The sequence below is a fragment of the Mastigoproctus giganteus genome, chromosome 1 (assembly GCF_048544385.1).
Source record: "Mastigoproctus giganteus isolate SK-2022 chromosome 1, ASM4854438v1, whole genome shotgun sequence".
NCBI lineage: Eukaryota > Metazoa > Arthropoda > Arachnida > Uropygi > Thelyphonidae > Mastigoproctus > Mastigoproctus giganteus.
The window spans coordinates 177,657,775-177,682,942 of NC_143575.1; the positions used below are offsets into that span (position 1 = coordinate 177,657,775).

A 25,168-nucleotide genomic window follows, 5' to 3' on the forward strand; every position below is an offset into this window, starting at 1 on the left:
CATTACGAGGCGTGAAATAGGATGATCTGCATGATTTCTGTTCTTCTTTTCCTTGCTTATGTTATTGTTTTAAATTTTCTAATCCCAATTTGCTCAGATCGTATCATTGAAATTGTTTGTGTAGAGATGGAATCCTTTATTTCATATTCTACTTTAAAATTCTCTTTATCCAAACCTTGGTTTTCTAATAAAAGCACTAAGGTTGTTCAAGATAAGGAGGTACATATTGTAATTGACTTATTGACATTTTTGTATCCAAATTTCCAGCTTCATTTTATGCATACATTAAACCCCACAACAATTGTAAATCAGTTATAAATCATTCCAAACTTGATTTTGAACAGGCTAAAAATAGAAAACTTTCTTCTTGTCCAATTGGTAGTCAAACAATCTGGTTTCTTACCAAAACTATTGAGTGCAACTTCTATCCATCAGTACTCCCACCTCTTTTAAAACATGATGGTTCTGTTGCATGCTCAGCTAAAGATAAAGCCAACTTACTAATGTTCTAACTGGCTAAACCTACTAGCATTTTAACTATTATCACAAAAGGGCCTTGTGTACTGGGGTCCATAGTTAAGAAAGAAATACAGTATAACCCAGTGAATGTATTTAATAACACAAATATACAGCAGAAGCTTTCAAGGCTGACGAGCCTCTTTGTCAACTAATAAATTTAAATATGAATACAACTGATATAGTTATGCGTGCATGCGACAACAATAGGAAACCAGCTTGAATAACGTGACTTCACTCTCAGCTCACTGCACGCATAACTATATCAGTTGTATTCAAATTGAAATTTATTAGTTGACAAAGAGGCTCATCAGCCTCGAAAGCTTCTGCTGTATATTTGTGTTATTAAATACATTCACTGGGTTATACTGTATTTCTTTCTTAGCATTTTAACTCTTGTATTGATGTTTTTAGTAAATCACCCACCTACTGTATCCAGTACGCTCTAGTCAGTGCCTCCTTTGGTCTGACAGAAGGATGTTAGAAGAATTCTGAACAATCTTAATGCCAAGAATGCTTTAGGTTCATTGTGGGGGGTGGAATTAAAGAAGAATGATATTTTATTTTATTTTATATTTATTTAGTTTTAACATTTATTATTTTGTTTTTATTTGTTCCCATATAGGAGTTGTTTTCCACCTTAGTTTAATTTCCCCACTTACACATCTGACTTTACTTTACAGGAGAATTCCAAATTCGAGGGAACTTCTCAATTATTTATAATTCCCCTCGGACAGGCTGAGTGTTCAAGAATGACAAACATCACCCACATTAATATATAACATAACATTTTATTTACACTTAGATACACAATATAAAAATTATCAACTCTCAAGCACATTATTATTTCTCAAATTTGCCTATGCATTATCAGTTATATATGACAATTAAATACAGTGGTTTTACTCTAAACAAGGTTATCCACTTCAATACAACTCAATCAATATCATTACATAAACTTATTTTAGTTTCTTCTTTCTCCACACATGAACAATAATTACTTAAGAGGTTTAGTTCACACTCTTTCTCTTATGTAAATCTTATTCTTACCTTATAAATTGATTTAGGAATTTCACTCTTAATTTCTAATTTAATTAGTGCCCCATTTTGTCTTGGGGAATATAACTTCACAACTTTCTTTAATCAAGACAGATAGTACATTTGACATCAATTTCTGGACTAATGCTGGTCCCAAGGGTTAACTACATTCATAAGGCTATTTCTTTCTCTGTATTTCTCTACCCTTCCCTTCCAAAATATATCATACCTATATGTTAGATAATAACAAATATCAAATTTCTCTCCTTTTCCTTTCTACATATGTCTAATTATACATTAATCAAAACTCAAAACTATCATCTGACTTATCTCTATATTTATGTATATATTTATATTTTTGTATATCCTTCCTTTAACATCTTTCTAAATATTATACTAATCTGATATTAGAGTTCCAACAGTCCTTTATTTATGAAGGAGAATACTATATATATCTAGTCACTTACTTAATTTTACGAATCGGATTTCTCCGTTTTGGGGCCTTCAGCTCCTTGTCTGGGAATGGCATCATCGTTTACCAACTGCATTCATCTCAGAACCTCAAGTTTCTCCATGGTCTGTAGTCTGCGTCTGGGTAGAGCATCTTTGTGTCTTTTAGGAAATTATGGGCTCGTCTTCGATACTGCTACTTAACCTTCGGTTCAGCTATTCTGGCGGACTAGGAAATACAACTTTATCTTCTCAGCTCACTTATCTACGCCTTGCCTTTATCACTGCCTTCAGATGGTCGACTAGGGTTATTTCTCTCCATACACAACACTTATTTGCATGCTGCCACTTTCACTACCTTCCGATGACGGACTAGGTTTATTTTCTCCTTACCAAGGCTCCTACTTTCAGCTTCACAAGGCTGCTTCTTTCGGTTTACCAAGGTTCCTCCTTTCACTTATATGTACATGGCCACTTTCACTGCATTCCGTTGACGGACTAGGTTTATTTTCTCCTTACCAAGGCTCCTACTTTCAGCTTCACAAGGCTGCTTCTTTCGGTTTACCAAGGTTCCTCCTTTCACTTATTTTCACTCTGGCCACTTTCACTTCCTTCCGATGACGGACTAGACTTATTTGCATACGGGCCACTACCCTTGCCTTCCGATGACGGACTGACTCGACTGTTCTCTTCTATTATGAAACTCCACTAACTTTTCCTTAACTTACTGACTGCACTAAACTTATCTAACCCTTCACTACTCCATCTTAACTTTGTCAGATCTTTCCCAGCTGGCTGACAGGATAGGACAGGACTTATCTAACCCTACACAACTTATTACTCATTTTTCCCACTAACACTGTCAAAAAACTCACGTCTGTCTTTCCTAACTCATCTCCAAAAACTGCCAACAAAAGCCCAACTCTGTGTTCTTTTTAACCCATTTTCACAAAACACTAACAAAAACTCAACTGTGTGTGTGTTCCTAACTCATCTTCACAAAAACACAAACGATATCTCAACTGTGTGTGTCCCTTTTGTCTCTCCCCGTTCATTCACTTTTGTCATCTCAATTACGTACCGCCTCCTTATGTCGGGCCTACCTTTTTTCAGAGTTTACCCAATCTTCTCATTTTGTCAGACTTTCATCATTTCCTATTCGTCCTTTAAAATTTCTCAAGCTGTATATTCAGAGCTCATTTTAATAAATTTCCAAATTTTTCCCAGGCAATCCGCTGCTTTGAAGTTCACCGTCACCTTCGCCACCCCTCGTTAAACTTAGCAGATTTATTTTACATTGCTCTAACAACTTTGCCATCGCTGACAGTCAGACGCAAATAGATTGCTATCCGGAGCAATTTGACCCGTATATACTAGCTAGCCGATATTTTAGGTGTCACCGGACAAAGGGATGTCCGACAATGTTCAGTCTACAGCCCTATGTTCTTCAGAGCCATAGTATTCGCACCTGCTCGCCAGTAGTGCTGTCACCATTCCCGTTGTTATTGTTTATTCTTTGCCACGGTGGGAACTGAAATGTATCCCTAGTTGCTAATAGTTTACCGCTCCCTTCTCTAATTCAACCTTGTCTAATTTTTAATCCTTGTGAGTGACCTAGAATAATATTTGTGACTGGAAATGTTTACTGTCCTATTTTGCTATTTCCTAACCTTTATTTTAAATAAAGCTCACTCATTTCTAAAATATTAACATGTAAGATTTTACATTTTACATCTGACAGCATTTCTGTACTTGTTCTAATAACCTGTGTTTTCTCTGGAGCTTGCTCCTGTTATGTGCCACCTTCTTACACTTTCTTATTCCACTGGTGTTTTTCTTCTGCTTGGAAATTCACTCATATCCATTCAGTTCCTAAAAAGGGGGACAAATCCCTTCCATTCCATTGCACTGACTTCCTTCCAAACTCATTCCAAAGTAATGGAAAATCCCAATAACCACCAACTCCAAACTATCTTGAAACCTTTCATCTGACCAATGATCACTGATATGGATTCCATCAGTGAATGGTCATCTTTGACCATTCACTTTGAACTGGCGGTATATTGGATTATGTTACCCATTTTTTCAAATTTGATAGAAAAGTTTTGTAAAACTCAATCACTTGCCCTTGACATTTTTAAGGCTTTCAATCGTGTTTGGCATAAAGATCTTCTAAACAAGCGCCCATCTTATGGATTGCTGACTGGATTGTTTTTTTTTTTTTTTTTGCAATAATTGGGTATCTAGTTTCTCTTTGACCATTCACTTTGAATAAAAGTTGATTGTTCACTCTGTTGTTTAACTTCTCCACCAGTGCTGGTGTTCCCCAAGTTTTGTTTTCCTGCTTTTTCTCTTGTATATATTAATGACCCTCTTTCACTGACCAGAAATCTTATCCATAGATTTGCTGATGGTACGCATCATATTCCACCTTCTAATTTGAGAAACTTTTACTGTATAGTGTCAACTTCTTAAATATCCTCCACCAATTCCTTAAATCATGATCTTCAGTTAATTTTCCAATGCCAAAAAAAAAAAAAAAAAAAAAAACTTAGTTAACCTTTATCCTTCTCAGTCCTCTTATTTCTCACAAATAAGAGTCTGCTACTCCTGTGCCTATCTTTAATAACAGATTTCTAGACAAGATCACATCTTTTCTAGAGATTCTCTCTCTCTTTCTCTCTCTCGGTATAAGCACATTAAATATTGCTTCCTCTGCATCAAAAAAATTTGGGTTTTCTTATTCACGCTTGGCATTACTTTTCTTTTAAATTAAATTCACTCTGTACAAATCTAATCTCCCCTACAGTGGAATGTTGTTCCCATATCTAGGGTGGTGCCTTAAACCTCTCTCAAGCTTCTTTTGAATGAAGTCTAGAAGATGCCATTCAAAAGTGAGCATCAGATTGATTAATCACCCATCTGTCTCATAGATGTTCAGTTTCTGCTACATGCCTTTTCTGTAGATACTTCCAATTGCATTGCCCTTCTTAATTGCTGTTTATAATTCCCCTTTGGTCTAGTCCAAAAGTATTCTGCTCCTAGTCAGCATTCATTTCCCTAACCAACTTTTACTCTTCCTTATTTATCTCTTCTATTTTTTGGAACAACCTTCTTTCGCATTTATTTTCCAAAAATTAGAATCAGCAGAAATTCAAATCTAATTGTGAACAAGTGTCTTCTCAACCTTCAACCCATGCAAACTACTAAGTACTATATGTTTTAATACTTTTCATTTGTGGGGGTTTGAAAATGAATGAAATTCATTTTCAGCTCATGGGATTTTATCAATAATATACAGGAATTTTGTCATCAGGTACAAAAAGATTATTATTCTGTTATTAGAAGATGAAATGCACAAGGCATAATTTCTTATGGGTTTAGGTAATTAACTATATAATATCAGTATAGATACACCATAGTTCACCCATAAATTTGAATTACGTATGTAGTGTAAAGGCATCGTTTAATTGTATCTCATATTGTGGGTGCCTTCACAACAAGATAGCTGGTATTGCACTACTTCAAATAAATAATGCTTCTCTAGTAGAGAAGACTACTGTTATTTATTTTCAGTGGATACCACTACCCAGATGATCATTTTGAAGCTAGCATGTTGCATCACCAGGGTACCTGCCCACCCACTGATGATGAAGTCCACTAGCTTCGAAATGATCGTCTGGGTGGTGGTATCCACTGATAATAAATAACAGTAGTCTTCTCTACTAGAGAAGCATTATTTATTTGAAATAGTGCAATACCAGCCATCTCATTGTGAAGGCACCCACAATATGAGATACAATTAAAATGATGCCTTTACACTTCATACGTAGTTCAAATTTATGGGTTCAAATTTATGGTGTATCTACACCGATATTATATAATTATTCTGTTATGTAAGGCAATGATTAGGCTGCATTTTAAATATTGCATACAGGCTTTAAAAGGTCATACAGGCCTCATTTTAGGAAGGATGTAGATTTGTTGGAATGGGTGTAGAGAAGAATAGTACTAATGAGGGGCACAAAATGCGTTCTTACCAGGTGAGACTTCATTTTGCAAAGTAAATTGCAATATGTGGAAACTGTTTGTCTGTGGAGAAACCTGACTGAAATGTTTAATGCTTTATATAGGTTGTGAATAGACTAAAATGCTGATGACATTCTTACTCTTTCTCAGATGCACATAAGCTAAAAATTTAAATTGAAAAAGGATGGTTACAGGATAGATTGGACATTATTAGAAGGCACAGGAAAATTATGGGGTAATTTTTTTTTAATAGCTGATGCTGTTTAAGCTTTTTTCTTTGTATCATTTTTCCACTACTAATACTAATCCTACAGAAGTAATGATGATGCACATTAATGATGCACATGCACCATACTTCCACGAAGAGATTTCATCAAAAGCGAGATCCTTGTAGTATAACAAAACGACTAAATCAAAAATTTTTGTAGGAATAACAGCAGTCTTTCTGATGATCACATACTTCCACAGAATACAGTAGAATACTGAAATGCACTGAATACTGCAGAACTAATGGTAGTCCAAATGGCAACCAAACACTTCAAAACCATTCCCAATAGAAACTAGAATGAATGCACATCCATTGCATATTGTCAGAGCCTTTATTCAAATGAGAAACATGAATCATCTGACACTACCACATTAGACAATCAGAACATACCTAATAAACCAAAATTGTGGTATTGAATTATGCTGGATATCATGAAATGAAGCAACTAAAATGACATCCAACTTATGAACACGTTCAAAGTACCATCTGAAAACTCCAAAACAATGATATACACCAGAAGCAGTCCAGGGGAAGAACCTCTAGCAGGAGCAAACATTGAACAGGTTGTTCATTATCAAGCCAAAAATTTCAAACTGGGCAGCTAGTTTGAAATTCAACAGTCGCAGTGGGAGGAAGTTGTTGTTATTATTCTGCTGTGGCTGAACATTTTTGGGAGGAGAACCACCAGATTTCACCTGGTGATGCCATCATAGTTGATTGTTCATACAGATATTGGAACGGCAAATGACTGGAGAGTTTGCAGATTTGCTCTTCTGAGCATAACACCATTAATAGAGACAGGGGAATCCATATTCATCCTCTCTTTGAAACCGTAATTCTTGGACTGGATGAACGATTCCGCCTGGCATGCTCCTGAGCCATTTCCAGTTTCAGTGCTTATGTGAAGGATACTGCCCATGCTGAGAGCCGTGATCCTGCAGTTATTTCAAGATGTACCATGACAAGTTAAGTCTTACTGTTGACAAAGGAGATGGTCGCCTCTGAAAGCTACAGTTGTTTTTTTATCACTTTTATTTCATATAGTGTAATTGCTGTTCTTTATATTTTATTTTATTTTATTTGCTTTTATTGTACAATCAGTGTATTTTTTATTTTATTTTTTTATTTTTATTTTATCATGTTAATTTGATCTGTTCTTATATTATTTTTTTAATAACGTTTCAGTTATACGGTTGGTGTATTACATTGCAGTTATTATGAATCAGAACATTCCCAACCCCAGAGGCCTATTTGAAGAAGAGGGAGATAGTTGACATAACTGGACTGAAGGGTAGATACTCATATATTACTCATGCCTTCTTATTGCTAATAGAGGAACACTCCAAGATGCCCTAACTGCAGCAAGAGATTAACTATAAAAGACATCTCAGAGAAATGTCCAAATTATGAAACAGAAAGGAGACTAACATTGACCTGTTATACAGTACAAAGCAACACATCATGCTCTGAGATATCCTGAGTGATCATAATCAGATAATGCATGACTCTAACTTCATCAAGACAATAAAAACATTAACACTATCTGTGAATAAATTCTGTTATATTAGAGGTTATCATGCTGACAACAGATTATCAAAAGATTTATAGGTCCAACTATTATAATAATGATTTAATCATCTAAAGTCACAAGGTCTTTTGTATGACTTTCACTATTGTTGCCTCAAGAAACCAGAACCAACTTTTGACTGCTTGATATTCTTTTATCAATGAATTGTAAGCAAACAATTAGTGAACTGTACAAAAGTAAACAAAGATTACAGAAAATCTTTATAATTTCTGCCATTATTATGTGACTAAGTATAAGGGTCATTCAAATTAAACAAATTTTGCAATAAACAGTTTAGTGATGTACCTGCTTAAAAATAAGCATTCATGCCACTAAAGTCCTCTTCTTTTGGGAACCAAAGATGTGGGTAGCAAGATAACTGTAGGCTGTATGTTACAGCACTTTCAAACTGGACCTCCGCAGCTGAGCCCAGATTTCAAGGGCTATCCAGGGTTACAACTGCAGAATATACCTGCCACAAACTGTGAATTCTTACACTATTGGTAAACCATAACATGTAGTAGTAGTAGTATTAGTGGCATGTGATGCAAGAAAGCAAGTGTATGAGCTTATGCAGCATCAGCCAAAAAAAAAAAAAAATTTACAGAACAATTCCCTCGAAATGTTTGTCCAGTTCCTCCTTAAATTTAGTTAACTTCCACAATGACAGATGGAAGTTTGTTCCAGCAATTAACCACCTGCTGGCTAAAGACATATTTCCACGCATCTATTTTACATCTGTCTTTCCTCAATTTGGATTTATGCCCCTTAGATTCATAATCTGAACCTAAGGGGGCACAGGAAGTAAGCAAACCCTTAGCCATAATTATGAGAGCGTCCATGGACTCTGGGAGGTCCCCACGGACTGGAGATGTGCAAATGTATCCCCAATTCACAAAGGGGAGATCAAAAGGTGACACGAATAATTACAGACCAGTTAATTTAACTTCTGTTCCGGGTAAAATAATGGAGTCACTGGTTAAAGATGCATTGCAGGATCATCTAGACAAGATTGCAGCAATAATTCAGACACAGCATAGGTTTGTTAAGGGAAAGTCTTGTCTGACAAATTTGATTGGTTATTATGATGTGGTTACAAAGGAACTGGATGCAAAAAATAATTTTGATATCATATACTTGGATTTCAGGAAAACTTTTGACACTGTTATGCATGGAAGACTACTGTTCAAATTCCTATATATCATTGACAAAACCCCATGACCTGCCCTGGCAGCCTGTCTGCATTGCTCAGAAAACTTCATATCTGATTGCACAATTACTCCCAGGTCTTTTTCATTTTCTACCGCCTTAAGTGTAGTGCCACACAGTTGGTACGTTTCTCTGGTGTTACTTTTACCCATATGCAGTACTTTGCATTTGTCAATGTTACATTTCATTTACCACTTCTCAGCCCATCTGCCCAAATTTTCTAGATCCTGTTGCAGTAGCACACTGTCATTAACAACCCTGCCAACCTTTGTATCATCTGCGAACTTCGATACTAAGCCTGATATAGGCGCAATTTGGCCATAGTAGCCCTTGCGCCAATAAATCCCACAACAACAACAAGCCTGATATACTTTTATCAATATCATTGATAAATATACAAAACAACAGTGGACCCAACACCGAACCCTGTGGGACTCCACTAATAACATTAGTCCACGAAGAGTAGCACCCATTGATTACCACCCTCTATCTTCTCCCACTCAACCATCCTTTTATCCATTGTAGCCAGTAAGTAATCTGTCCCATAATGGTTACCCATAATGTTTCAAATAATCTGTCCCATAATGGTTACCCTACAGCAATAAATATTTGCTGTTGTGTGACCTCAGCACGCAAAAATTTCATCACTGTATGCTGGGCATATTATGACTTATCAGTGTTCACATGACACACATTACAGCTACTGTTCCTGCCTCACGTTGAGTGTCTGATACCTGTATTTATACACTGGTCTTAGTCTGTCTGTTCTGTGAGTGGTCATTTGTTCTTTGTATATCTCATCTGTTTATTCAAGAAGTGTCTAGTTAATTTCAATAATCTGATTAAAAATTAATTTTTAATCAGAATTTTATGTTTTTATGTATTTTTATTTATTATTTTATTTATTTATAGATAATGACTGTTTATTCCCTTCATTCTCTGAACAAATTCCAAAACTTGTAGAGCAAGCAGTCACCACTATTTCTATTACATTGCCCACCGTTGACCTTCCCTATCATTGTCAAAATGTGTCACTGGCACCAGTTCTATATTCGATTTATTATGACAAAGTAAAGCCTGAGGAGCCAACTGGATGTAATACTAAGTTACAGGAATGCCAGTTATTGGTAAGTATTTATGTAGTCCAGTGGTTTTCAACCGGGGTGCCGCAACAACATTCCTGGGGTGCCATGTAATTTGGGTTTAAGTTACTTAAACTTATTATTATTTTTTAATTTATATATTTATTTCATTATAAAACGGTGTACAGTATCTTTTTAATTTTGTGGTGATCTATAATTGATGTTTACTTAGTACCTCTATATAAAGAATATAATTATATACTGTATATATATAATTTGTATTATGAATTGTACTTTTTATAATTATATTATTATAATAAATATCTTATAACATATATTTTTTAATATTATATATATATACGGATATATGAAATACCACCACTTTGCTTATTGGAGGCTTGAAGTGGTGAAACCCATATTTAGTCTCTAGAGCAAAGTTTCCGGCATCCCCTCCCCCCATACTTCTCCTTCAACCCATGCACAGTACTAAGTACTATAGGCTTTGATACCTTTCGTGTTTGGGGTTTTCATAAAAAAAAAAAAAAAAAAAAATATACAGAGAGAGAGAGAGAGAGAATCAGATCTAACAGGCAGAAAATTGAGTAGGGGTGCCGCAAAATAAAATAAATTACTTAGAGGTGCCGTTATTAAAAAAAGGTTGAAAACCACTGATGTAGTCTTAAAAATTTGTGGTATTTTGTTTATAAGTATATTATTATAATTAAAACTGCATTTCACAATGCACATAACATTAATAATATATATATAAAGAAAAAATTATTAAAGAAAACTTTCAAGGGAGGATCACCCTAGCACTGCTTTCTCTGATCAGTACTTGTATAATATTTCTGTGTATGTTAAAGATTATTTACTTTAATTGGAAATAAAATGAAAATAAATGATAATAATGAATCTGAGAATAGTACTGTATAAAATCCGTTTCCTTTTTAGCATGGTATTTTGTAATATATTATTCCTCATATAGTATATATATGTGTGATATCCACAAGTTAAGCAACAAATCAAGTTATGCCAGTAACTCTGTAAGGAGGTTAAAAATAAATAATTTCATGATAAATATAGAAAATGTATTCTAATGTAATAGACCAAACCAAAACTAAAATCTTTGCATTAACTAGGTAGTTCAACTCTAGCCATAAAACCACACGAAAAGAAAGAAAGTCCTCCCAACTTCTTACAATTTCAATAAGATGAAATATTATTAGCTAACAAGGACCATTCTCAGAAATACCATTCAAAGAAAATTCACGATTCACAAATACATAGAGGCAGGGTCTATTTTGTTTTTCATCTTCTAAATTTCATTATTATTATAACAATCTCAAGATCATTGTATCTGGGTAAGAAACCTGCCAGTTTGAGGATGAAGATACACAGACTAATACTTTAATGGTACCCATAAGCAGAGGCAAATTGATTATTGCAGTGCTTCTATTCAGACATGCAGTAACCTGGAAATCAAAGTGGAGTTAGGAGATTACAAGGCTTACTGGGTCCCTATAGGACAAACCATTATATGGCTGTGTAACAGTTATGAAGAGCACAAGCAGGCAAACATATACTTAGTTATACACTAATGCTAAGGACATTTAAATAAATTTGATGAATTTATAGTTGGCTAACTCATCAGATGTGAATATTACAAAAATATCAGAAATTTGGTACCATTTTGACATAGAATGCAGACTTTGAATATGGTGAACACAACATGTAGAGAAAGGACAAATCAAATTATTATTTTAACTTAACATCACTAGAACTTCTCACTCATATCTTTGTTTATTTTGTCTCTACAACACGTCTTCAGGGGCCAAATTGCAGGCTGAAAAAAACTAGAATAACTCATGGGAAATTCTACCCCCTTTATCTGAGATCAGTAACCTATAGCTCCAATTAAAGAGAAATTCCTACTGCAGTGAAATATCTCTGCAGTCCTATAGTATCAATACCATGGTATTAATATTAAGATCACTCCATGTGACCAGAAAATACTCAGAATCTCACCAGATTTCCTTACAAACTTCAAAATAAGGAGTTTAAGGCACAAAAACAGGATTCTGAAGTCTGTTTAAACACACTATATACACAGCTCCACAGCCTTGTTTTGATGGGAAAGCAGTGGCACATATGCCAAACATCACTAACCACAACCAGCAGCCTCACCTTGCATGGTGCAACAAATGCTGTAATTGGTCCATAGAGCAGTTGAAATCAGGTCTATGGAGTGAAGGCGCCTCCGTAGCCAGGTGGGAAGGAGCAGCAGTGCATAGCACACTCTTCTTGATTAGACCGGGGTTCGAGCCCGTCACCACCAAATATGGAGGATGCGGAAAGGCCAGGGAATGACCACCGCATATCCCGGAGCAATATGGCCTTAGTTGCTAATGCTCCTAAAAACCAAATAACAAACAAACAAACAAACTATGGAGTGACAAATCTCACTGTACCATATTCCGATGGAAGATGCCTAGAGAATGTCTGCTGCCAGAGTGCATTGTGCCACCACTGAAGTTTGGAAGATGTGGTGTTATGGTGTGGAATTGTTTCTCATATTATAGCTGAGGATCTTTGCTGGGTGTGTGAAGAATCATTTACGATGTGTGGCAATAGAGTTCCCAGGATGATGCAATAAAAAGAACACAAAGCGAATGAGTTCAAAAATAATTTTATTTTTATTCAAGTGATCACGACTTGATTGAATGCACTTATTATCAGGGGTGGCTCGTCCATAGGCACTGTAGCTATTTAAATCTAGATATACAGTGAATGGAGTTATATAAAATTTTGTGAAGAACAATGCAACACAATGAATATTTTTATTAACAGGACCCGCATATAGTATGCACATCCTCTATTTCCCGTAATCATTTCAATAATAAATGAATAAAAACATGAAATCGTTTCCAACTTTGAAGTTTAATTAGCCATAGGCCTCACTGTGTGCCAGGCAGTGACACATTTTGCATTCCAGTGAATATCTGGTAGTTGGTTGCCATTGGCAATCAGCATATTGGCAACTTGCCAATATGCATTTTTTATAATTTTTTATAAGTGAAACGAATCAAAGAAACTGTAAAGTGCGCAGTGCAGATTTCATCGTTGACCATGATGGGTGTGTATCCACAATGTCGGTGTGTTTTTGTTATTCACCCGAATTCCCATTAAGTAAATAAGTAATATCAGTGTTAAGTCAATACTGAATAGTGTAATTATGTTATTACAGCTTAATTGCGAATTGAGCTTGAATTTGGTAAGTTGAAGTTATATTATGAGGTGATGTGTAAGTAAAACATTATTTCTATGACACACGATTTTGTGAAATTTTATTCGATCATGACCTCCATACTTCCCCATGACGTAAATTGCGTGACAGTGAATAAACTTCAGCAACTTAGTTTTTCACAATTATCTCTCCAAGAAAAAAATGTGATTAAAAAAGGTCACCCCACACCAAAGATTCAAATTTCTCAGCGGGGAATAAGTAATAATAAGAAATGTATTTGCAGTTTTAAAACTGAATGGTACCAAAGGAAAAGTTGGCTTTGTGGTTGTGAAGTTAAAAATGCATTGTTTTGTTTTCCATGTTTACTGTTCGGAGGTGACTTAATGTGGACAAAAAGTGGCTTTACAAACATAAACAGAATGAAAGAAAAAACTCTAAAACATGGGAGTTCGAAGAAACATATTGATAATGTGATTTCACTAATGCTTTTAGGAAGCATAAATATTAAAGAATAGCTTAGTGAGGCCTACAGACTTTTGATCTGCAAACATAACAGAAAAGTTACCAAGAATCGTGAGGTATTATCTAAAATAATAGACTGCATTAAATTTTGTGGACAGTTTGAAATTCCTTTACTTGGACATGACGAAAAAGGTGATTCTAAATATCCAGAAGTATTCAGAGGATTAATAAATTTTGCCTGTACATTAGTTTACAATTTAAAGAACCATTTAGAGAGTAATGCAGCATTTAAAGGCATTTCAAAAACTATTCAGAATGATATTCTTGACTGTTTGCTGCAAATATGCCGTGATGAAATAAAAAGAGAAATTAAAGAAGCTTCATTTGCAGCTTTCATGGCTGATGACACGACAGATGTTTCAGAACATAAACAAATGGTAACTGTTCTGAGATATGAATTGAATGGAGACATTTTTGAGCATTTTTCACTCCAGAAAACCAAATGGCAGACGGAATATCGAAGTGCATTCTAGATCAGTTACACATAATCTTTGAACGAAATACTCAAAAACTGGTTGCTCACACATTTGATGGTGTAAGTGTGATGAAAGGCAAGAAAGGGGAAGTTCAGGCTAAAATAAAGAAGTTTACAAAAATGCACATTTTATTCACTGCTATGCACACCAACTGAATCTGATGATGAGAAATGCAGCAAGTAGTACCTGAGATTCAAGAATATTCTTTTTGAACCTCATGTCCAACATTTTTCTCGAGATCACCACAGCGTCTCTCTCTCTGTTCTCAGAAAGCATATGGACAGCTGCATTGCCCGATCTTATCCTACAAGATGGAACTTCAATATGTGCACCGTGAACAGCATTTATGAAAATTTTGAATCCTTAAAAAAATGCATGGAGGAATTACAAGCAACAGCAAATGCAGATAAGACGATTTCAGAAGCAACTGGAATTTTGCACATCTTGAGTAATGAAAAATTCGAATTATGGTTAGAACTTTTCCATCAGATAATGTCTCGTGGGGAAGTTATTTATAATCAAATGCAATCTCGAGAAATTGAGGCAGTTAAAATATATGAATATATAGGAAACTTTAAGAATGCCATTCTAAAAATCAGGAATTCAATACACTGTGAAAATCCTTCAAAAACCCTCATGATAAGCAAAGGAAGTATGCGACTATATGTGTTGACATAGGTGTGAGATATTCTTTTACAAAGCAATTAACTGCCGCTAAATTGTTTAACAAGGAGAACTTTGTTATTTTTCATACGAAAATGCCCATAGAAGAGGTACTGGACTCTAATGAGGCATATCCCATGATTGAAAGAGAAAAACTTTTTACGGAATTACAAGTTTTCTATAGTAGACATGATCTACACAATTAATGCAAATTAACTGACTTGCTGAAATTTATTCAGAAAATAATCTAGCTGAAGTTCTTGGTTTACTTACAAAACTCATAAAAGTTCTTTTGACCATTCCAATAACTACTTCAGAGCCCGAACGCTGCCATTCAACATTAAAAAGAATAAAAACATTTTTAAGGAGCACTATGAATCAGAAAAGGCTAAATGCTCAAGCAATGCTTTCAATAGAGAAAAGTTTGGTCAATGGTACACCAAACTTGAATTAAAAAGTTATTAATCTATTTTCAACAAATAAAAACTGAAGAATGGATTTTGTTTTTAAATAAAAGTTCAATTCTGTTAATGGTAAATGTCTAGTTAATGTTTTTGTAGTATTTTTAACTTGCTTATTATTATTACTGTGTATATCTACATGTCTTATAACCAAGGCAATTTAATGTAACTTTAAGATGCAGTACCCCCAAACATCAGAGTCATGAGCTGCCACTGCTTATTACACCCATATAAAAGTTTCTGAAAAGAGTCAGTGAAGACATCCATAGAGATGATGTTCAGTTTGGCAGTTACATTTTCTTGATGTCCTCAACATACTGAAATCACTCTTGGTTTGAGGGCAGTTTTCATCTTGAGAAAGAGAAAGAAGTCTGCTGGTGCTAGATCATGAGAGTGGGGTGGATGGTTGATCTGTACAATGCCATGTTTCATCAGAAATGCTTTCACAACAAGTGTGGTATGGGCAGAGGCATTGTCGTGCAACAAGAACCAGCTGCTTTTCTCATGAAATTGTGGCCTCACCTGGGAAATGTACTTCAATAGTCTTTGAAGTACCTGTACCTAGAATGCAGCATTTATTCTCTCCCGTTCAGGTGAATCCTACCAAGGCCCAAAAAAGTATAATTTACTTCTTTAAACAAAAAGTTTTTGATCCTTGGTGATGATTTTGAAGTCCACTGTATGCTGCTTCATTCTGGGTCATACTGAAACACATAACTTATCTCTAGTGACAAATACAGTCGAGGAAATTGGGATTGTCTTGACAAGTCTAAATAAAGTCTTTGCATGATGACACTCTTCTTTGCTTCTGCTTATCCATGAGGCTGTGTGGCACAAATTTTTCACGGACCTTCCTTTCTCCTAAATCTTCATTCAGAATTTAACAGATTGTCTCCTTATTCTTATCCAACTTATTGGCTATCATTCTGAGAGGCAAACAACAATCTCTTGCCACAATTTCCCAAACTTTTGCACTCCTCTATTCTCGTTTTGAGATGTTGAGAGATGTCCATATCTTGGGTCATTGTAAACATCCTCACATCCATCATTGAACCACTTATGCCATTCAAACACATTGGTAGAACTTAATGTTTCACCATCATAAACACTTTTTAACATATCACATGTTTCTGTTCCGGATTTTCTCATGTTAAAGTAAAATTTGATATTTGTTAGTTGCTCATTTGCAAAATTGTGATACAAAATGTCAGTGCTACTAATGATGTTGTTGTTACTTGAAACCTGTCGGCGTACTGGACAATCTCTGTACCATCATCTGTTGGAGGAAGCTTGAATTATAACTACCACTTCCATTTATTTTCAAACTCATTGAACATGATTGCAACAGCACCAATCCAGGAACTTTACTGCCACACCTTGTACATCAACAACTACCATAATATTTTGTACAATTTCATACTTCCTACTACAGTGTGGCAGTTCTTTGGTACAGATTCATGTTTTTTCACAGAATAATGCTCCATGCCATATTACTGGTGCTGTTTGAGAGTATCAATTTGAAACCTATGGGATGAACTGGAACACATTAGGTGAGAGACAGACCAATACGAGCAGTTAAGCCACATCGCCAGTTTAATAGTTCACTGTTCTTTTGGATCAATGGAGGATTATACCTGCTGCATTGTATCATTCTTTGGTAGAAAGCCTGTTCAGGTGGGTAGAATGTGTCATAGCAACCAAAGAGGCTGCTTACTTCAATAGCAATTGAAGTGATTGGCTTTCACATCAATGTGAAGTTCGTGTTTCCAGATACTTTTTAAAAGATAGCATATTTAATGCAAAAGTATGAAATTTATCAAAGCATCTATAATTAGCATATTCTTTCAGAGCAAGCAGTTAGTAGCATTAACTCTAATATTAAACAAATATTTTAAATTTTTAATAAGTTGTTTTCAAATTTTATCCATGAACATGTTTGCTTGAATATCTGTTACAGAATACATATGGTAGCAGAGTGACCATAACTGGATTAGAGCCTTTCACTAACTATACTTTTCAAGTTGCTGTCAGTAATTACTATAGTCAGGATGACACAAACCCTGGTCCACCTGTTATATTTCAGACCAAAGAAGGAGGTAAGGTTTAAATAAATAAATAAATATATATATATATCAGTAGCGACTGCAACACTCGTTCTACTCTTGCCTAGCACGAGTCAAGGAAATGGATAAAAATTATGAATTTCGTATTTTTCATTCATTCAATTTTCTTATCTGCAAGTTCATAAAAATTGCATTGGCAGTACCATAGCCTCTACTCGTACCATTGGCAAGAGTTAGTGGCTTACGGTAGACTAATATAGAGGCTCAAGTTATCATATCCGAAAACAAGTACTGTTATGTATTTCAAGTTTATCACTTACTAACTTTTTATGCTTGTATGTCAGTTACAAATTACTGTTTTCATCTAATCTTTCACCTTCTGTATAAAAAATAATATTTATACATCTGTTAATGCTTATTTATGTAAAGATGAAATACTTCAACTCATGCCAATGTTGCTTGGTTTGGTAAGAGTTTTAATATACTAGCGAGAGGTAGCATCTTGCTTCCTGTTTGCTTTCAGTTTGTTGTTTTGTGTGCTGGTTCGCTGCACACAAAATGTGTTATTGTGTTACATATTATTATTTTTTATTATTATTTTGAAATCATATCCAAGATGGATGATTTAGTGTTATCATTGAAAGAAAAACCATTTGGAGGGCGAAACAATGCTGAGCAGAGAGAAATTTTTAAGACAGGCCATCCCAAGCCATTAATCATAACAAAAGTAGGCAATCGTTCATTTCAACATAAATGGTACAAACAAATAGATTGGTTATGTGGAAGCCTCTTGAGTGAAAAATTGTACTGTTGGCCATGTTTACTGTTCCAGCTCAAGTCAAATCAATCCTGGACAGATACTGGTTATTCTAATTTTAGAAATATTTTTATTGACAGCAATTATCACGCAAAATCTTCAAGTCATTTGAATAATTATAAGTATTTAAAAACATTTGGTCAGATAGACATGTGCCATTAGTAATGCCGCAAAGCTCCAAGGATAAAATTATAATCAACAAGTTCAAAAAAATAGACAATATTTAAAGCAGTTAGCCAATGCAGTCTTATATTTATGTAAGCAAGAGCTGCCACATAGTGGCAGTTCTTGCTTACATAAAGATAGCCTAAATAAAGGTAATTATCGTGAACTCATTCACACATGAGGAGTTATTCAGCAAGAGGAATGCCAGAGGTGTATTCAACTCTGGCAGTAAGCTAGATAATCTTGTAATAACTGAGAGTAAAGTGGAGGAGAAATTGTTGAAGATAAACACAAGAAAGGCACCTGGGGTGGATGGGATCAAGCTGGTCAGTCAAGCATATGATGGGTCAGCAGTAATGGCTGGTGAACATAATGGGGTTTAAATGAAGCTGAGAGAAAAGGGTTTTAAATTCGGATATTTTATGCACTGCTATGTGCATAAATTGAATTTAGTTTTAAGTAAACTGTCAGAGAAAGTTAATGCAGTAAAAGTTTTCTTTTCACAACTTCAAGTTTTCAGTAAATTTTCTTCAACAAGTACTAAACGAAAAGCCGTGCTGAGAGAGTTCAATGTTAACATACCATCACTGTGCAAAACAAGGTGGTGCTATAGAACTAGAACAGCATTATAGTCAAAGTAGCTTATGCGCCATCAAATCCCCATATCAACAGAACTAGAACAGTGTCATCAATTAAAAGAAATTGTGAAGCTCTAATGAATGCGTTCCAAAGTATTTGATGACAGTGCAAGATGGGATGAAGACACTTTAAATGAAGCAGATAATCTGCTTATAAAATGAAATTATTTCAGTTTCATGTTTTTCAACAATTGCTTTGAAAATATATTATCCCAAGCAGAAAAACTATTTGGTCTTTTGCAATGTAAACAACTTGACATGAAGTTTGCCCTACAGAAGATAAATGACTTTATTGAATTCATTGAGTGTAGTCACACTGAAGAATTGTATTGCAGTATTTTTTAAGAAACCACAAAAGATGTAGAACAGTCAAACAGTACAAATTCTCCACCAAGAAAAAGAACTAGAAGGCCAATCAATTACAAACCCATGTATTTTGAATTGACTGAAATTATATTGCTGTCATTGAGAGAAAGAATTGCTTGCATTCAAGATTTTGCATTTTTTGAGCTGATTGATGTGAACATGTTTCAAGAATTTTCTGAACATTTTCCAATGCATCATCTTTATGCTCTCCAAAACAAATATCCCAATATAATAGATTACAAGTCCTTAATCAACAAACTGAAATATGTTTATCATGACAGCGATTTTAGAAAATGCAAATTAACCAATGCTCTTTTAGAATTATTTCATGAAATAGGATTATTATCCACCTTGTCAGAAACAACAAGGCTAATTCAAGTTCTCCTAACAATACCTGTAACTTCTGTTTCAAATGAAAGAAGTTTCTCAGTTCTTGATCGAATTCGATCCTATTTGAGGAATACAATGGCTCAGGAACAGCTCTCATTGCTAGCCCGAATATCAATAGAGAAAGAAATACTTGTTGATTTAGAAATAAAAATGAATTGCATAACATGATTTTAGAAGAACTTGCATTAAAACCAAGACAATTAGAGTTTATGTTCAGATAGGTGAGTTAAATTATTTCTTATTTAATCCCTAATTATTTATTTGTTGGCTGAATCCAGAGAATGGTACCCCTTACAAAATGGTTGCGAGAAGCGGGGGAAGGCAATGATTGACACGTTGTGACTCCGCCCACTCATGCATTCCCCCTCTTCGCTTCAGGCGGATGTCACATGTCAACCACACAGTCAAAATCTGAACAGGAACTCCCCGACTTACTTAATACTCGACTTAAGCAGATTCGACTTTACGTAAGTTTTTGCCGGCCGGTGCAAACTTAAAAAAAGTATGGAAACGTATTTTGCATCTATAGGGATAAATGAAGATATTGTAAAAATATCATAATGTGAACCCAATAACATAGTTTTTTTTTTTTTTTTTTTTGTAATTCGTTCCAAGTCCTTGGAAGTTGAAAATTTCACTATATTACTAAGCTATCTCTCTAAAAGATCACAATTACAATGGAAATTATAATTGTGATTATTAAATTATAATTATTCTTATAATGGGAACATATGATAATGTTCCCATTATAAGAATCAATTTTGAATGCCTCTGTAATATTTTTCTAAAACACATTTCTGGAGGTCACTACCATAAAACAATAAAATCAATTTTCACTTTCCGGTTTATTTGGCTTTTCTGTTAGCCCAATCTGTTGTAAACATGATGTTATTGCATTTGCGATAATCCTGATAACTGGAATTGTGTCAGTTTGTACGTTACAGTATTATGGTGAAACGAGTTCCTCTTCACCGAAATCTTCAATCATATAAAAAACATATTTTCATAAACTTCTCTTCATTCCTATTTACGTATTACAATGATGAAGGGAAAGTGACCAACAGAAAGTGCAAGTGCTGATAGTACCAGGAAATGAAACGAAATTAATTTAGAAATGAAGATGAAAATGATTAAGTACGGAGCAGGACAAAGTTTGTCATCTCTTGCAAGGGAATTAGGTCTCACTGCTTCAGTGAATACTATTTTAAAGGACAGTGCACATATAAAAGAATATGTCAAAGGATCAACGCACTTAAGATCAACAGTGATCACAAAACAGTGTTCAGGTGCTATATCAAAGATGGAACAGCTATTAATAATATTGATGGAAAATCAGATTCAGAAGTAAGTACCCCTGAGTCCAATGGCCATTCAAGCAAAAGCAAGAAGTATTTATGAAGATATTAAGGATAAGTATGGCAAACCCCAAGCCAAGTTCGTGGCAAGCAATGGGTAGTTTAATACATTCAAGCATCGCGCTGGATTCCAAAACATTAAAGTATGCGGTGAAGTTGCTAGTGCTGATTCTGCAGCTGCAGAGAAAAATATGGAAATGTATTTTGTTTCTTTAGGGATAAATGGAAGTAGTGTGAACCCAATAACATATTGTTTTTTTTTTTTTTTTTTTTTTTTGTAATTCGTTCCAAGTCCTTGGAAGCTATTTGTAAAATAATAAGAGAAGTTTATAAATATTGATATCAACATAGAATGTATTGAGCATTATAGCTCTGGTTCATACTATGTAATTACTAAGCTATTTGTCTCTCTAAAAGGTCACAATTATAATGGAAATTGCACTACCCTTTCATTGTTATAGAATGTGATGTGTTGGAAAAAATTATTGATGAAGGTGGCTATTCAATGCAGCAAACTTTTAACCGTTGACGAGCCTGCTCTGTATTGGAAAAAAATGACAGATGGAACATACATTGCCAAAGAGGAAAAGACAAGACAATGCAGCAAACTTTTAACCATTGACGAGACTGCTCTGTATTGGAAAAAAATGCCAGATGGAACATACATTGCCAAAAAGGAAAAGACAAGGCCACGTTTCAAGGCTTCAAAAGATAGGGCCACGCTCTTTCTTGGGACTAATGCAGCGAGAGATTACAGATTAAAACAACTGCTTGTGTGCCATTCTGGAAATCTTTGTGCATTTAAGGGCAACAAAAATGAAGCAGCATTTAAATCAACAACATTGATTTAAATGCTGCTTCTATTAGATAATGCTCCTGGATATCCTACACATCTAGATGACAGCACCTCCATAACCAGGTGGGCAGGAGCAGCTGTGCATAGCACACGCTTCTTGATTAGACCAGGGTTCGAGCCCGTGACCACCAAATACGGAGGATGCGGAAAGGTCAGGGAATAACCACCGCATATCCCCGGAGCAATATGGCCTTAGTTGCTAATGCTCCTAAAAACCAAATAACAATAAATAATAACATCTAGATGATTTCATTTCGAATGTAAGAGTCATATTTCTACCGCCAACCTATGGATCAGGGTGTTATTTCAAATTTAAAAGCATACTATTTACGCACAACATTTGCTCAGGCATTGTCTGCAGTAGGCAGTTAGAAAAATTTTACGATAAGAGACTTTTGGAAATCTTACAATATTTACCACGCCATCTTAAACATTAATAAGGCCTGGGCGGAAATTACTAAAAAGTTATTTAAATGGCACATGGAAGAAAATATGTCCATGGCACATAAAAGACTTCGAAGGGTTTGAAAAAGACGAATCATATGAAGAGGTTACAGATAAGATTGTAAAGGTTGCAGAGCTACTTTAGTTGGAGGTTGTTGCCAAAGATGTGAAGGAGTTAATAGAGGAAGAAGACAAGGAATTATCTAACGAAGAACTTATTGACTTGCAGGCAGCAATAGTGAAAGAAGAAAATGCTGATGAAGCTCAAGGTGAACCAAATGAGGAGCCAAGACGCTTCTTCACCAGAAGATGGCAATGGCATTTCGTGAAACTGCATCGGCAATGGCGAGGTTTGAGGAGATGGATCCTGACAGCGAATGATTCTTAAAAGTTAACAGAGGGGTGAACGATATGCTTGCTTGCTACAAAGAAATCTACAATGAAAAGAAAAAAGCCACCATCCAGTCATCCATTAATATGTTCTTTCATACAGTTGAGCGGTCGACCCCTTCTAAATCTCCACAGCCCTCAACCTCCGAAGCGGTGTACTTATCAGCTGAAGACATCAATTCTGGCAACAATGCTCGAGAAGTAAAACTTACTGAAATTATGCCCATCTCCTCTCTTTTTTTTGTAATTTTATAATATTTTAAATTGCACTCTTTTGTAATTTTTTTCTGTGCATGAGATAAAAAATTGAATAAATACAATAAATAATTGTATTCACATGTTCATTGAACATTTGTTTTTTGATTCAATTAATTCAGCGAGCACAGTTGCGAGTGCTGCACAAGCATGGGGGAAATTCTGGCTTACATAAAATCTGACACACATAAAATCCGACTTACGTAGAGCTCCGGGGAATGCAACCATGCAACCCTTACGTTAATCGAGGATTGGCTGTATATATATATAGTTAATTTGTATAAAATATCATTAACAGTATCTCCTGATATTTTCAATATCAGGAGATATTGTTGAAAATAGTTAGTAAAAACTTATGTGTGTATCCAGTATAAGTAATAGTAAATAAATATAAAAACATGTGTATACAGTTTTTTTAACACCATGTAATCTTTATTTGTTTTTAAGCTCCAACAGCTGCTGTAGATGTTTATGCCATTCCAGTTAGCCCAACACAGATAGATGTATCCTGGGGTCCACCGCTATCTCCCAATGGTGATCCCATATTATATGAAATTCGGTGGTGGACTGAAGATAAATACCAAAGTGGACAGTCAGCTCTGTATACACCTCAACCATTAACCACAGATGGCAGGTTTATTATGCCACTTTCTGGACTTAATTCAGATAAAAGCTACGTTATTGTAGTAAGTATATACATGTATATAACTTAATTATCTTGTTGCATTATTCACATTCATTGCTTCACAGTTAAGCTAAATATGCTATCTCGTTTTAACACAAAATTTGAGAAATATCTGACCAAGTTCTGTGTTTTCCCGATAACTGGCAATCATCGTCCCTTGTTAGCATTAGCATTAGTAGAGGCATTTGATGCAAGAAAGCAAGCTTATGCAGCATCAGCCAAAAAAAAAAAAAAAAAAAAAAAAAACCCACTTCCACTTCACCCCTCTGTTCGTTCAAAATACCTGTCCAGCTGAGCCTTAAACTTATTTAGGCTATCAACCTCCACCACAAGGGATGGAAGTCTGTTCCACCAACCAACCACCCGCTGGCTAAAGGCAAATTTCCGCACGTCTATCCTACATCTGTCTTTCCTCAATTTGAATTTATGCCCTCTCAGGTGATTTTTCTGAGCTAGAGGAAGAATCCCATCAGCATTGAGCATGCTTAAACCATTCAAGGCTTTATACACCTCTATCAGATCACCTCGCTGGTGCCTAGTCTCCAGACACTGTAATTTGCAAAACTTAAGCCTTTCTTCGTAAGAGCACCCCTTTGTTCCATTCACTAATCTTGTTGCCCTTCTCTGTACTCGTTCCAGCAGCTCTACATCCTTCTTGAAATGAGGCCTCCAGACCTGTATACAGTACTCTAGGTGTGGCCTGACCATCGCCTTATACAATGGAATAATCACCTCCTTATCCCTGCTGGAAAAATTCCTGTATATCATTGACAATACTCCATGAGCTACTCTTGCAGCCCGTCTGCACTGCTCAGAGAACTTCATATCTGCCTGCACAACCACCCCCAAGTCCCTTTCATTCTCTACCACTGTCAGTGTAGTACCACAGAGTTGATACGTTGCTCTGGGGTTGCTGTTTCCCATGTGTAGTACTTTACATTTGTCAATGTTAAACTTCATTTGCCACCTCTCAGCCCATCTGCTCAACCTTTCCAGATCCTGTTGCAGCAGCATAGTGTCAGTAGTGTCCTTGACAACCCTGCCAACCTTTGTATCGTCTGCAAACTTGGACATTAAGCCCGATATACCATCATCAATATCATTTATAAATACAGAAAACAATAATGGACCCAACACTGAGCCCTGAGGGACTCCACTAATAACATCAGTCCACGATGAGCAGTGTCCATTGATTACCACTCTCTGTCTTCTCCCCCTC

At 35.4% G+C, this 25,168-nt stretch overlaps 1 protein-coding gene across 1 annotated transcript in view; it reads left to right on the plus strand.

The window, feature by feature from the left end:
- LOC150091323 (proto-oncogene tyrosine-protein kinase ROS-like) overlaps nt 1-25,168 on the plus strand; it is a 712,204-nt gene that overhangs the window by 507,582 nt on the left and 179,454 nt on the right. The window contains exons 25-27 of the mRNA XM_090389969.1: nt 9,990-10,204; nt 17,483-17,621; nt 23,712-23,950. Of these exons, the coding sequence (XP_090246095.1) occupies nt 9,990-10,204; nt 17,483-17,621; nt 23,712-23,950 (593 nt within the window). The remainder of the gene's footprint in view (nt 1-9,989; nt 10,205-17,482; nt 17,622-23,711; nt 23,951-25,168) is intronic.